Source organism: Pseudorca crassidens, chromosome 2 (assembly GCF_039906515.1).
Source record: "Pseudorca crassidens isolate mPseCra1 chromosome 2, mPseCra1.hap1, whole genome shotgun sequence".
In the NCBI taxonomy this organism is placed as follows: Eukaryota; Metazoa; Chordata; class Mammalia; order Artiodactyla; family Delphinidae; genus Pseudorca; species Pseudorca crassidens.
This window is the reverse complement of record NC_090297.1, coordinates 73515659-73532344: the sequence shown is the minus strand read 5'-3', so window position 1 is coordinate 73532344 and position 16686 is coordinate 73515659. Positions and strand designations below refer to the sequence as shown.

The 16686-nt window shown below is 32.1% G+C and overlaps 1 protein-coding gene across 9 annotated transcripts in view; it reads right to left on the bottom strand.

The window, feature by feature from the left end:
* The window catches only part of PRKACB (protein kinase cAMP-activated catalytic subunit beta), a 143116-nt gene that overhangs the window by 25794 nt on the left and 100636 nt on the right, over positions 1-16686 (bottom strand). For all 9 annotated transcript variants that reach the window (XM_067726707.1, XM_067726710.1, XM_067726706.1 and 6 more), the window contains 4 exons: positions 8730-8828; positions 7616-7698; positions 4774-4900; positions 3329-3424 (listed from right to left, as the gene is read on the bottom strand). In XM_067726707.1, the coding sequence (XP_067582808.1) occupies positions 3329-3424; positions 4774-4900; positions 7616-7698; positions 8730-8828 (405 nt within the window). The remainder of the gene's footprint in view (positions 1-3328; positions 3425-4773; positions 4901-7615; positions 7699-8729; positions 8829-16686) is intronic.

Below are 16686 nucleotides of genomic sequence, written 5' to 3'. Positions count from 1 at the left end.
AGACAATAAAAAATGCCCTGTTTAATTGGGATAATTTAGTTGTTGCTCAACAGTAGGAAGGGAATTGGACCAAATTACCCCTTAAAGCCCAATCTAGTTCCATAATATTATGAATCAGGTTTTCTAGAGAATACTTAGAAAGGTCAAAAGTTTTAAAATGAAAGAGTAGATATTGTACTTCATAATAAACAGTGGAGTTGACTTCAAAATATTCTATATTGTTGGGGTTAAGAGGGTGAATATACTCGGGATAATCCCATCCACTTCACAGGATCTTATGAAAGCTAAAAGTTTAATGTGGAACATAATAAATGTAAATATTTAAGTATACTTTATTCATCTAGTGTTTTGTTTCTCATCTCTAAAAGGTATACAAGAAAGATAACTAATTCATGGGATTTTGTGGGGACTACATCAAATGAAAGGAAATGATGTGTATAAAGAGTGTGTTGCAAACCAAATGTACAATTCTAAGGTTTCTTTTTTTTTTTCATGTTAAGCCTATTAAAATTAAGATTTCTCTAAATTGAAATAAGTTATGATTTTTTTAATCTTCTGGATTAGCAAATATTTAAATGTTTGATGACAACCATAGTTGTCCACAAGGAGACAGTTTCTCATGGACTGTTGGTGGGACTCTGCACCGAAGCACACTTGTAAAAGAATGATTTAGCTGTGTGCTATCTCTCAACAAGATGCACAATCTCCTTTGACCCAGCGATTCCACTTTTAGGAATTTAATTCTGTGGTAATACACAAGGATGCAAATATCCGTGTGCCCGTATTGTATATTTATTACGGTACTGTTTGTAAAAGTGAAAATCTGGAAACTGTCTAAATGTCCATCGCTAGGGGTTGGTAAATACGTTATGGTACATCCACACAGTGGAACACCATACAACGGTGAAATGAAAGAGGCAGATTTTTTCCAAACCAATATGGCAAGATGTTCAAGATAGAGTTCATTTCAAAAAAGTAAATTGCAACTGTTCTATAGTTTGATTGTGGGGAGAGTTACATGACTACATGCATTTGTCAGAACTCATAGAGCTGTTCACTGAAAAGAATAATGTTACTGCATATAAAAAGTGAATTAAAAAGACATTTAAAAAGTAAAAAAAAAAAAAAATTAAGATTTAGAAGTATTGATAAGAAAATAAATAAGAATAAAATATTAACATGTTTATATAAAGTTTGTTATCAGCCATAATCAGTGTCAACTGGCACAAAAGATTATGAAAAAAAACAAAACAACTTGATCATGGAGAGAAATGAGCTGAGTTCTTGCCAGATCTTTTGGTCTGCCATCACATACAGCCTTTAATTACCTTCGCCACTCCCCCTAGTCCAACCTTTTTTCAAAAATTTAGCTTATAAACTATTTAATTTTCAAATTACTGGCTAAAATATAATAATATAGAGATTTTTTCTTTTTATTTCCTGCTTCTGTATGTTTTTAAAATGAGAGAGACTAGTAAAATAGTAATAGTACTTTGTTTTGCTAATAGAAATGGCATCAACTTTGCTTTAATTCTTTAAATTCAATTCATTAATAATGTAATTAGCATGTTTTTTTGCTATAATGAAAGCATGTAACGTTGAAACAGATCCTTTTACCAAACTGATTTCTATGTTTTGGATTGTGTACTAATGTTCATAATAAGTATTCCAGATGCTTTCAATACCCTAGGTATGGAAAACTAAAACAAATCAGTAAGAAAAACTAAATTATAATAGAAAAATGGGCAAAGGACATGAACTAATAATTCATACACACAAAGAAATACCAAATGGCTATTAAGCATTAAAACAATCTAATAATCAGACATAAGACTTAAAATAATTAGATATCATTTACTGTCTATCAAATTAGTAATGGTTTTTAAAACAAGAATACCCAATGCTGGAGAAAGTGTGGTGAAACAGGTACTCTCAAACACTGCTGAGAAGTGCAAAATTGCTACAATCTTTTTGGACAGTGCTTTGGCAACATGTATTGAAAGCCTTAAAAATGTTCATACTCTCTGACCCTGTAATTCCACTTCTAGGAATCTATCCTAAAAAAATAATTTAAAATATAGAAAAAGCTTTATGTACAAAGATGTTTATCACAGTGATCTATAATCGAAAAAACTGAAATAACCTAAATACTCAACAATAGAAGAATGGCAAAATACAATATGGTACATTTTCAAATAAGCCATTAGAATTATATTTGCATGCTTATTATCATTCAAGTGAAAAAGCTGAATACAAAACTGTACATTCACTATAACATGCATAGAAAAATATATTAAAATGTTTTTTTTAAAAGGCTACCTCTGGATGGTGAGATTATAGGTTTTTTGATTCTTTCTTTATATTTTTCTATATTTTCCAAATTTCATACAGTGAATAGCTATTTCTTTTACCACATATATATATAAATATATACACACATACAGTTTTTAAAGTTTTGGTCCCTACTATGTTATCATTATTTGTTAAATGTACTTAAAGAAGAAATATGTTAATGATATTTAGATTATAAAAGAGTAAAAGTTATAAATGATATAAATTATGTAAGATAATGAGAGGAACGCTGAAAGAATTATTTTATTCTAATACTTCTGTAGGTTAGCCAAATTTCAATGATTCAGGGGGTAGTTGTTCAATGTGTAATTATCAAAGCATCTGTGTTATCCCTTTCTCTTTCCTGGCTCCTGTGCCCAGTTATTATCAGTCGCTCCTTTCTGGCTTTCTCCACCAAGGGATGGCAGTAGAAAGGAAAACAAAAGTTAAATCATTCTTTGTGATACGATTAAAAATTTCTCTCACCACATTTTGCACTGTTTAGAAAAGCAGAACTGTATTCAATAAGACTATAACTATTCAATTGCTATAATATTCCTATTTTTAAACTAAAATTTTAAAAAATAATTCACATACATTTTTTTTCATTTAAGTGGTAAAGTTGAAACAAAGGAAGAATTGACAACTAGTACATGTCGTCTTTAGTTTGCCTCTTGGTGTAACCCAGAGCAAGGGCCTCCTCGCCCTCCTGTATTGGGAATAATTATGAATAGGCTATGCTTTTGGCTTCAAAACATGGGTCTAGAGGTCAGATTTATTCATACTAATTCTCTCAGATTCAGAGTTAAAATCACCAGTTAATGGGATTACTGGTAGACTCTAAACAATTACTTTTTAGTAATTATGAACAAATAGATTTAAATTCATATTTAGATTAAACATGTAAAATTAGATCAATAAACTTTTTTTTTATAAAAGTCCACAGTGATGCATGCCTTATATTTCTACTTCTTACATAACTACATTATAAATATACCTTGCTGAGAATTATTTCTGGAGCCAAATATTCTGGAGTGCCACATAAGGTCCAAGTTCTGCCTTTAACTCTTTTGGCAAACCCAAAGTCTGTGACCTATAAAAGACAAAAAAACTTGTAAACATTTATTATTTCATAATAAATGTACTACTGTACCTAAGTTGAAAGTTAAAAATCAGAGTTAAAATTAACACCATGAAAAAAATTAAGTCAATGTAATTGACACTAATCCAAGAAGGCACTGTTTAGTGAATAAAGGTTAAAGCAACCCATGCTGGAGAACCTTTCCCTGACACAAACAAAGAAACAAATGAACCAAAAAAAAAAATAGTTTTAATAAAAATGAAGCAGTGCTAGGAGTGTTCCTTAAGTCCAGCATTGTCCTCTGCCCTTAATTACATCCTCAGAAGTGCAAAAGCATCACTGGGAGAATCTTAATAACTGAGTAAAAAGGAATGCTCTCATTCTATTGATAGTACAAATGGAAAGAAAACACTACCACCAGTCCATTATTGGTAGCTGGGCCTCCTTTCGTAGCTGTACTGTAGTGTTAAAAAGCATGGACTCTTGGGACAGGCTGACGGGGTTCAATTATGACTCTACGTGTGTGACCTTGCTGTTCCTTAGTTTCATTAATCTTAAAATGAGGATAACAATAGTATTTACATTTCATAGTGTTATCAGAATTAAAAGAGGTGATACATGTAAAAACACTTAGAATAATGCCTGGCACTAAGTGAGTACTCACAAATTTAGCTATTATTTCTTTACGCAGGAGCCTGAAATCAGTTTACAACTTCTAATTTCTATTACTGACCTTCCATCTTGGCAAAAGTACACGATGCCCCATACATGCCCCTACGTCACATGTAGGGAGAAAAAAAATCTCCAAAGAAGGAAGTCTAATGCTTACGGTACATACTATAGATTGCTTGACTCAACAGATTCTAGCTCGCCTTCCTGAGCTATAGAAACTGTCACACTAAAAATTATATTTAACTATAGACTAAGGGAGATAGAAACAGGTTCCATCTTTTTTTTTTTTTTTTTTTTTTTTTTTGCGGTACGCGGGCCTTTCACTGTTGTGGCCTCTCCCATTGCAGAGCACAGGCTCCGGACGCGCAGGCCCAGCGGCCATGGCTCACGGGCCCAGCTGCTCCGCGGCATGTGGGATCTTCCCGGACCGGGGCACGAACCCGTGTCCCCTGCATCGGCAGGCAGACTCTCAACCACTGCGCCACCAGGGAAGCCCCAGGTTCCATCTTTGATGGAACTTTTGGTTCTGTAATAGCAACAGAACTGTGAGCTCAATTTAAACTGTTAGGAAGAATTGTCTCCCTCAAAGAAAAAAAAAAGAATCCAATATTGGTAGTTGTGGTTAAATACATATAACTTCTTACCTAGTATTTCTCAAATACATTATATATAATGTGTTCAAGTCATACCTGGATATAACCTTGATGGTCAATTAAGAGATTTTCAGGTTTTAGATCTCTGTAGATGAGGTCTAGTGAATGGAGGTACTCGAATGTTAGCACTATCTGAGCTGCATAGAACCGTGCATGGGGTTCACTACAAAGAAACAAAACATTGATTTCAGTAAAATGGGTTAACATATAGTAATTAGTAGATTTTACAAAAAAAAAATAACATGAGGTAGAGGCATTTTGGGAGCAAAAAAATTTTTTTTTCTTTTAAACATATGTAAAGAAACATGTTAGTTTCCAAATATTTACTAAATCTATAAATCATCTTCAAATAATGCTTTGATATACTTAGTGGGCAGCATATGTTGAAGAAAACTTAACTCTCAGATTGTCATTGTAATTTAAATTATTATTGGCCATGTTAGAAGACATTGAGAATGACTGAAAAGCACCAGTTAGATTATCTGTCAGGGCAATTGCTATTAATGATAGGCTCATCTCATCTACCTTTCTCATAAATTTCAAGTACTTAAAGAATTTCTGCATTAATCTGCAGATTTATGCCATTTTACCCAGGCTGTTACTATTACAAAAGTGACATATGCTCATTATAGAAAAAAAGCCATAAAATATTAATGAAGAATAAAGATACCAATAATCCCATTCAGAAACCAGATTCAATCCTGGTATCTAAATTTCCAAATCTTCTACTATGCATATTTATACAGATACCTGAACATAGGTATAATCTGTATATTTAGGTAAATACACACAGTTCTGGATACACAGATTAACTGATAGATTATGGTAATTTTGATGCCATATTCTGGGTATTACTCCAAAAGGATGTACTGTTTTCTAGTTTGAGTTTCTATTTCATCTTGTAGTGTATACACTGAATTCTTCTAATCTTCCTGATATATTGCAATGACTTTCAGATTTGTGTCCTCAATGAACAACCTTAACTATGAATAGAATTTCCCTCAAGATGGTTGACATGAGTTTGATCTGGTAGCACCAAAAATAGGAATTCTAAAAAGAGATTGTATATGCTACTCCTTTTGCTTGTCACTCACTATATTTCCAAGGTCCTAGCCTGATACACACCAAGTGCTCAGAAAATATTTGTTAAATGAATGAATATGTGAAGAAAAACACTTTTGTGGCAATATTTTATAATATCCTTCCAGTTCCAGCCCTATCATGACACTGTTACAAGGTATACCATATGTCCTATGACAAGGAATGAGAATACTGTAAAGGGAGATTAAAAGAATCATCCAGGTCACTGAAATATTTATCCCTAATTTTGGAAACGTTTGACCTGGGAAGTCCCCTCTCATTTTCTTCATACACCCCTTAATATAAGAGGCATTTATCATCTTATCATCATAAACATAAGATGCACTCAGCATTTTACGTTTATCTCCACACTGGTGTTTGATTGGAGGTACACAAACATTACATAGATCTTTAATCAAACTGTTGAAAGGTCAGAGCAAAATATTCTATAAGGAACATTTAATGTTGTAGCAGCTTTAAGTCTAGACAGTTACTATTTAAGTAGAGAATCGTAATGACTCCATTGATTCTGATTAGAACCATGCTCAACAATAACTCAGTCTTCCTGTTGCCTCAAAGTTTCTAAGGTGGGAGTTAGCAACCTTTCAAGTATATAAATAGTATGTGTGAAAGGTTAGAAACGACAATGCCTGTGTGTGAATTATGTCAATCAACTTGCTTTCCTCTTAGTATCAAGTTAAGTATTAAAGAAATAAGAGTGTGGGGAGTTGCAAAGAAAAGAAATAATCACAGAAAATGGATAAAATATTTTTTGAAGACAGGTTAAGGTGTGGTAATTCAGTGTAAAACTCTAAATTATCATAGGGCAACATGAGAATTCTGGACCTGCCTGGACAAGGAGTGTAGGAGAGGACAACAGCAAGTTAAAAAAAAATCATTAAAGAGAAGTTACTCTGTATCAGCACAGTGCCTGACATATATTAGGTGTCCTGTACATATTAGGTCAATAAATGAATTTTGGTTTAGGCCTCAGGTAACTAAAATAACTCTCATTCTGGCCCATTACTGAATATGATCTCATGGTAATCCAAGTCTACCATCATGTTTTCATGAATTGAATTACCATCTACAGTCTTGTTTGAATTCATACTGATGTTTTAATTAATGTCAATATACAGTATACTGAACAAAGCTGGACCTGCTCTTGGTTTCAGCTTCATTCTAATAGTGATTTTAAAGGAACAGTAGTAGCTTACAAACTATTACACACAGGTAAAGTTAACAAAATGTATAAACTCTTTTAATAACTGTGTGACCTTATTAGTAATAACCTAATGACAAGGTACAAACTCCTTTTAAATTACATATATATGTTTAAAACTCAACATGGCAACAACGTTAAGGAGAATAAATCTGTGCAAAACAAACTTTCATAATTTTATCACTATGATATCAATGATTATCTTTTCTATATATTTATTTCTTATCTTCATCCTTACACAAACCTCTTCCCCAGAGATGTATTATTAATATTTATTCAGTAAACACTGGTCTAAATTCAATAAATTTTTGCAATATCTGGATAGTCTTCAAATAATGGACCCTCATGATACCTACCAATGCTAGAATATTTATACTGCTATCATGGTGCTTTTATTTAATTTTTAAAACTCAGTATGATGTGGCCTCTTATTAATGTTTCCATGTAACTCTTCATATAGCTAAAATATTACTAAATTAAATGAAATAAATTTTTAACATTGACAATAACTTAAAAGTTTGGTTTAAAACAAACACACAGCATATAAAGATTTGAGGAGTGTAAAGTGTTAGTTACCTGAACCTTCCAATTCTTCTTAGATGTGAAAACATTTCACCACCAGGGACATATTCCATAACCATGTATAAATTAGAATTATCCTATGAACAAATAAAAAGGATAACTAAATCAAAATTATGAAACATTATTTTGCACGAAAATATTTTAAGATAACACCATGTTCAATTAGAAAAAGACAAATTAAAAAATCTGATACATTACTAACATTGGGAAATAGAGAATAAATGGAAAAGGCCCTAACTTTTCTACACTGGGGCACTTATTTTCTCCCCCCTGGTACTCTTGCCACAGATTAGTATGGGATTTTTGCTGTTCCTGCTCTTGCAGGGAACACTTAACTCTTGAACACTTAAACACTGTGGCAATGACGTAATGCTATAGTGTAAGCAAAAGTTAAAAAACAATTTGAAAAAGTTAGTAAGAATATTTACATTTTATGTACTAAATTAGGTCAGAGAGATTAACGATTTTTAACATCATCCTAAATACACAGATCTTCATTTGATTTAAAGAATAAAGGAGGAAAAAGGAAAAAGGCTAAAATGTTCCATATTAATCAATTGGTAGAGAGATGCTAAGTATCATTCCAAAAAGCTGAAAAGCTGCCAACTTAAAGAATAAACCTTGTGCAACTTTATGAGGTGCTTGAGCAGAGGGCCAAAGATTGTTCTGCTTCAAATAAATGAAAAGGCTAGAGCACAAATTACTAAGTAAAAGACGACAGTGAGATTGCAGCAGCAAAGGTTCAAGAGAAGAAGGTATGTGGGTGTATTCATTAGTATGAGTGTAAGATTTGCTTAATAAGATGTCACTATGAATTTTGATAAATTAAAATACTTGATTTTATAATACCATTTCATGAAAAATTACACATTAACAAAGTTAATTACACATTAACTTTAACAATTTCCTCAATAAGAATCAAAACCTTTTCAAATGTCACCTAAGTTTTTAAGCACAATAGGACTTAATTACATAAAATCTAAATATATTACTTTTTTGTTTATTCATTTTCTCCAGGTTTATCATATAGATTAGAATCCTATTATAACTTTGTAATTTAAAAACTATGAAGTTGAAAATATCTCATTTAGATAGAAGTAAAATTTACCTTAAAAGAATACTCCAGTCGAACAAGAAAAGGAAAATTCACTGCCTGTAATATTCTTTTCTCATTCAAAGTATGCTCTATTTGCTTCAGTTTAACAACCTGTAATTGACAAAAAAAAGATATATTTATGTATTTGAACAAACTTTAAAAGCTGTTATAATTTTAAAAGAAAAAAAAGTTTTCCATATCATGATGAACTTGGATAAACAAAATTGCTATCTTAGATAAGGATAATAATAATAACTACCAACTAGGCTTATCAGACTCAAATGAAAAACCTAACAGAGGTTTAAAACTTGGTCTTCGGAAGGTTAACTATAATTTTCAGTAAAGAAGCAAGAGCTAAGAAAAAAGGGACTCATAATAAATTACTTAAAAAATTAATATGTGAAAATACTTAGGTCCTAATGACTTATAGTCCACTAAAAGAGCTGGCACAAATTACTGTAATAAGTAGGTACTGATTTTAAATCTTGAGAAGATAAGCAAGAAAATTAAAGATTGAGGAAAAGTCAATAACTAAAAAACAGGAGGTAAAAATGAACAATCTGTTAATTTCATAATACCTGAATAAATAAAAGAACATTTGCAGAGCCATAAAATATTGACAAAAATGACTATGTCTTTATAACAAATAAGGTCATATAGGATTAATCAAGCTTCCACTGGATTGTCTAATCAATCAGGTACATAGTAGGGAAAGAAACCTATCTTGACTTCATGAAGACTGTGATTCTATTCCACATGTGATTCTATTCTGAATTTAAGAAAAACAGGGTTTTGTATATGTGTAAATCATTAGGAAGTGGCATTTTTTCTTGACAGAGGCTTATTGTCAGTGTGGGGTAGTCACAGAACTCGAGAAGTTGAACATGAATAAGAAAGGTTATCAAAGATACCATCCATTATTAGGATATAAAATTATAGTATAAAAATAATGCTGAGTAAAGAATAATTGACTAAGAGTCAGAAGACCTGTGTTCTCTAGACCTTCTATTCAACCAGTGTGTGACACTGGAGATGTTATTTCAACTCGTCGGACCTCAGCTGCTTTTTTTTACCTGAAAACATGAAGTGAATGAATCACTATTGTCCACATTCTAACTGGTTACAGAACCAATTAGTTCATATTTATCACAATAAATTATATAACATTAGCTGGAGAATTATTGTTGCTTTGTGTTTACTTTTTATTAATAGACTGGTTTTTTTTAAGCAGTTTCAGGTTCACAGCAGAACTGGACACAAAGTACAGAGATTTCCCATATACCCCCTGCCTCCACACATGCATAGTCTCCTCCATTATCGACATTCTTCACCAGAGTGCACATTTGTTACAATTAATGAACCTACAGTGACCCATCATTATCACCCATTAATTTCATTAGGGTTCACTCTTGGTGTTGTACATTCTATGGGTTTGGACAAATGTGTAATGACATGAACCCACCATTATAATATACAGAGTAGTTTCACTGCCCTAAAAATCCTCTGTGTCCCACTTATTCAACCCTCCCTTCCCATCAAAACCAGGCAACCACTAGTATTTTTACTGTCTCCATTGTTCTGCTTTTTCCAGAATGTTCCATAGGTGGAATCATATAGTATTTATTTAGCCTTTTCAGATTGGCTTCTTTCACTTAGTTTATGCGTTTAGTTTCCTCCATGTCTTTTCATGGCTTGATAGCTCATTTTTCTTTTTTTTAGCATTGAATAACATTCCATTGTTAGGATATACCAGTGTTTACTTTTATGTATTACAATATACACTGGGTTTTTAGTTAGGCATAGACAATGTGTTACCTTGTGAAATAAGTAATGAAAACTGTAACAGAGAGGCTTTCTGCATTATAGCCTTAAGCCAAATGTGTGTGTATGTTGGGGGGCATAACAATTAAAATGAATCTAAGACATATGAGCTGGCAAAGCAAATAATGTTGGTTAATTTTTAAATTAATTTTTAAAATTAACTAATTAAATTTTAATTTACTTTTAAATATGCATATCTACTACATGTAAGGCACAAGTGCAACAGAGATAAGGACAAGAGAGTATCTCCCTTCATGCTCCATAAAATTTACTTGAAAGTATGATGCATAAATATGAGAACAGCAATTTATGAATAACTGCCAAATGAGAGTTATGATGTTATAACTCTTCAGAGGAGAAAATGTTTACATTAGGCCTAGTACATAATCTTTCTGAGTCCAAGATTCTTTATAAAATGCTGATGATAATTATAATACCTACTTTGAAAGTGACTGTGTAGCACAATACATGTCAAGTGATTAACACAGTGCTTTACACAAAGTAAAAGCTCAATAAATGTCAATTGTTATTATAATCTATTAAAAAAGGTGAGAGCTCAGCTGGGTCTTAAAGATGGATAGATATCAAAGGTTAGAAAAACATAGAGGAGTAGTACAGTCAGGGTTAATATCCAGAACCATTACCTGAAGGGGGAAAATATAGAAAGATAAGTCTTCTATACTTACATAAATAGTACTAGAGATGTAATGTACAACATGATAAATATAATTAACACTGCTGTATGTTACATATGAAAGCTGCTGAGAGTAAATCTAAGAGTTCTCATCACAAGGAAAAAAATTTTTTTCTTTTTCTTTTATTTTGCTTCTATCAGAAGATGGATATTCACTAAACTTATTATGGTGATCATTTCATGATGTTATTATATAAATCAAATCATTACTAATACAGGCTATATGTCAATTATATATCATTAAAACTGGAAAGAAAAAAAAAGGTAAGTCTGATTGCTAACTCCATTTGGTAATAGCTTAGGACAGTGCTTCTCAAAATTTGGTGATGAAGTATGCCAGAATGGCAGAGAAAATTAACAAGTACCCCTGGGAATATAGCCCATGTTTTATTTTCAAAATTCAAATAAAATTTATATTTACTTCTTAATATTTATGTTAATTTAAATATATATATTTAAAAGCACTTCTAAATAATTACTTATCAGCTGACTTTTTTTTAGCCAAACACTTGAGAAGATATTAATATAGAAGATAGGCCATGTATCACCGCATATTACCCTGCACCACCCAGCAGAGCACCAAATACTCCTGTGAGTCAAGTTTCAATCAGAGAAGTAGAGAATAGAGGACATGTAGGAAAAGTGTCAAATAAGCCTATAGTGGAGTCTGGAAGAAAATTATAAAGTGCTTGAAAGTAGGCTGCAGAGCTCTGGCTTCATTTAATAAACATCAGGAAGCTTTCTGACTAAGTGAAATGATATGATATGGTAAGAAAACTTCACTGGCAACGAGGAGGGTGAATTAGTACAGGGGGAAAAGTGTGGGGTTGTGAAAATTAATTAAGATGCTATTGTGAAAGCCCAGTTAACGTTAGTGAGAGACCAAATTATGTGGTGGTAGAAAGAATCTTAGGGATAACAAATACATTTCAAAGGAAAAATTAAACAAGGAGTGGAGGCATAGAAATCAGACAAAGCTTGTGCAAATTCCTAGTTCATCTTACTAGCTGTTTGACTTTGGAAAAATTACTTAAATAGGTTATGGGCTTAAAAGGGAAATTAATGTCACACAAAGTTGTTGGGAAGATTCACTGATACAATAATATAAAGTACCTAGCAATGCTAGACATATAGTAAGGAATAAAGAAATGAGATTTCCTTGATTTCTGCACTGATTTTCTTCCCCATGCTCCATACACTATAAGATAGAAGCCAAAAAGAGTTAATTGAAAGATTTATGGCAAAAAGGTTATTATGGAGTGTTATTTTATTACTTATCTTTAGCAAATTACAGTAAATAAACTTGAAAAAAATTCAGAACATAAACACTTTGTCCTAATTATGAATAGATCCAGAACATTGCCGCAGTAGAAATGACTTCAAATGGCAGCTATTCTTCTGGAAAATGCTCTTTCACCAATATTTAATCAACGAGTTAATCTTCTCAGTAACTTATCTTACTTCTCACTACCTTACTAAAAAAGAAATTTGAAACTTCCCTAAATACTTTAAAGCATAAAAATGGTATCGTTTGTAATCCTTTTAATATTTTATGACTAGAGTACATTCTGTTAACATCTTAACAAAAAATATGAGGGACTATACAGATAATAACATTTTAATAATAGGTTTAATAAAAAACATATAAATTTAATATAGTATCGTGTCATCTCCCAAAAGTGACAGTTGTACTTTTTCCTTTCCAATTTGGATTCTTTTTCTTTTTCTTGTCCGTTTGCTGTGGCTAGGACTTCCAATACTATGTTGCATAATAGTGGACAGAGTGGGTATCTTTATCTCATTCCTGATCTTAGAGGAAATGCTTTCAGTTTACCAGGGAGTATAAGTGTTAGCTGTAGGCTTGTCATTTTTGGCCTTTATTATGTTGAGGTATTGTTCCCTCTATACCTACTTTGTTGAAAGTTTTTGTCATAAATGGATGTTCATGTCAAAAGCTTTTTTGTCAAAAACTTTTTCTACATCTATTGAGATGATCATATGATTTTTGTTCTTCAATCTGTTAATGTGGTGTATCACATTGATTGATTTGTGGATTCTGAACCATCCTTGCACCCAGGGATAAATCCCACTTGATCGTGGTGTATGATCTTTTTAATATATTGAATTTGGTTTTCTAATATTTTGTTGAGGATTTTTGCGTCTGTGTTCATCAGTTACATTGGCCTATAGTTTTCTTTTTTTATGGTGTCTTTTTTCGGTTTTGGTATCAGGGTGATGCTGGCCTCATTCAATAAGGTCACAAGCATTCCTTTCTCTGAAATTTTTTGGAATACTTTGAGAAGGACAGATGTAAACTCTTCTTCAAATGTTTGGTAGAATTCACCCATGAAGTCATTTGGTCCTGAACTTTTGTTGTTGGGAGGTATTTTTTTTTTTTAATTACTGATTCAATTTCATTACTGGTAGTTGGTCTGTTCATATTTTCTATTTCTTCCTGATTCAGTCTTGAGAGAGTGTACTCTTCTAGGAATTTATCCACTTCTTCTAGTTTGTCCAATTAGTTGGCATGTAATTGTTCGTAGTAATCTCTTATGATCCTTTGTATTTCTGTGGTGTCAGTTGTAACTTCTTCTTTTTCATTTCTGATTTTATTTATTTGGACCCTTTCTCCTTTTTATTTGATGAGTCTGGTTAAAGGTTCTTATCTTTTAAAGAAACAGCTCTTAGTTTCATTTATCTTTTCTATTGTTTTTTTCAGTCTCTCTTTCATTTATTTCTGCTCTGATCTTTATGGTTTCTTTTCTTCTACTAACTTTGGGTTTTGTTTATTCTTCTTTTTCTAGTTCTTTTAGGTGTAAGATTAGGCTGTTTATTTGAGATTTTTCTTGTTTCCTGAGGGAGGCTTGTATCACTATAAACTTCCCTCTTAGAGATGCTTCTACTGTGTCCCACAGATTTTGGATCATTGCATTTCATTTTCATTTGTCTCCAGGTATTTTCTGATTTCCACTTTAATTTCTTCAGTGACCCAATGGTTGCTCAGTAGCACTATGTTTAGCTTCCATGTGTTTGTGTTGCTTGTACTTTTTTTTTGTCGTTGGTTTCTAGTCTCATATAATTGTAGTTGGAAAAGATGCTTGATATGATTTCAATATTCTTAAATTTATTAAGACTTGTTTTGTAGCCTAGCATTGATCTACCCTGGAGAATTTCCATGTGTGCTTGAAAAAGAATGTGTATTCTGATGCTTTGGGATGGAATTTTCTATATATAGCTATTAAACCCATCTAGTATAATGTGTCACTTAAGGGCAGTGTTTCTTTATTGATTTTCTATCTCGATCTGTCCATTGATGTAAGTGGAATATTAAAGTCCCCTACTATTAATATGTTACTATCAATTTCTCCCTTTATGTTTGTTAATATTTGCTATATGTATTTAGCTGCTCCTATGGTGGGTGCATATATATTTATAATTATTATTACTTCTTCTGACATTGACCCAATTATCACTATGTAATGTCCTTCATGTCTCGTTATGGTCTTTGTTTTAAAGTCTATTTTGTCTGATATAAATATTGCTACCACAGCTTTCATTTTCATTTGCATGGAATACCTTTTTCCATCCCCTCACTTTCAGTCTGTGTGTGTCTTTAGATGTGAAGTGATTCTCTTGTAGGCAACATATATATGGGTCTTGTTTTTTATTCATTCAGCCACTCTATCTTTTGACTACAGCATTTAGTCCATTTACATTTAAAGTAATTATTGGTAGATATGTACTTATTGTCATTTTGGTAACTGTTTTCAGGTGGGTTTTTTTGGTAGTTTTTTTTTTGTTTCTTTCTTCTTTTGCTCTCTTCCCTTGTGATCTGATGTCTATCTTTACTGTTATGTTTGGATTCCTTTCTCTTTTTTTGTGTGTGTATCTATTACAGATTTTTGGTTTGTGGATACCAGGAGGTTTATATATAACAACCTATACATATATGTGGTTATTTAAGTTGATAATCTCTTAAGTTTGAATGCATTCTAATGGCTCTGCATTCTTACTTCCCCCCTGCATTTTTTAGATGCCACAAAAAAGCCTATTATAATAAATGAATTCAGTAAGGTTTCAGGACACAAAATTAATGTATAGAAATCTTTTGTGTTTTAATACACTAACAACAAACTATCAGAGAGAGAAATTAAAACAGTCCCACTTACAACTGCATCAAAAACAATAAAACACTTAGAAATAAATCTAACCAAGGAGGTAAAAACCTGTACTCAGAAAACTAAAACACATTGATGAAATAAATTAAAAATGACACAAACAAATGGAAAGATACACTGAGCTCATGGATTGGAAGACTCAAGATTCTTAAAATGGCCGTACTACTCAAGGCAATCTGCAGATTCAATGCAATCTCTATCAAAATACCAACAGCATTTTTCACAGAACTAGAACAAATAATTCTAGAATTTATATGTAAACAAGACCCTGAATAGCCAAAACAATCTTGAGAAAGAAGAACAAAGCTGCAGGTATCATGCCTGCTGATTTCAAAGTATACTACAAAGCTACAATAATCAAAACAGTATGAAACTAGTATAAAAACAGACACATAGACCAATGAAACAGAATAGAAAGCCCAGAAATAAACCCATGCTTATATGGTCAATTAATTTACAACAAACAAGGCAAGAATATACAATGGAGAAAAGATAGTCTCTTTGATAAACGGTGCTGGAAAAATTGAACAGCTATATGCAAAAGAATCAAAATGGGTTATTTTCTCACACCATATACAAACATAAACTCAAAATGGATTAAAGACTCAAATGTAAGATCTGAAACTATAAAATTCTTAGAAGAAAACATAGGCAGTATGCTCTTTGACACCTGTCTTAACAATGTTTTTTTGGATATGTCTCCTCAAGCAAGGGAAACAAAAACAAAAGTAAACAAATGGGACTACCTTAAACTAAAATACTTCTGCACAGTGAAGGAAGCTATGAACAAAACAAAAAGGCATCCAACTGAATGGGAGAAAATAACTGCAAACAATGTCTGATAAAGGGTTAATATCCAAGATATTAAAAAAAAATCATAAGACTCAACATCAAAAAACAACCCTATTGAAAAATAGGCAGAGGACCTGAGTAGACATTTTTCTAAAGATGACACACAGATGGTCAACAGGTACATGAAAAAATACTCAACATCACTTATTATCAGGGAAATGCAAATCAAAACTACAATGAGATATAACCCTACACCTGTTAGAATGGCTATTATAAAAAAGACACAAATAACAAGTGTTGACAAGGATGTGGAGAAAATGGAACCCTCATGCACTGTTGGTAGGAATGTAAACTGGTACAGTCACTATGGAAAACAGTATGGAGGTTCCTCAAATAATTAAAAGTAGAACTACCATACAATCCAGCAATTCCACTTCTGGGTATTTTTCCAAAGAACATAAAAACACTAATTCAAAAAGATATA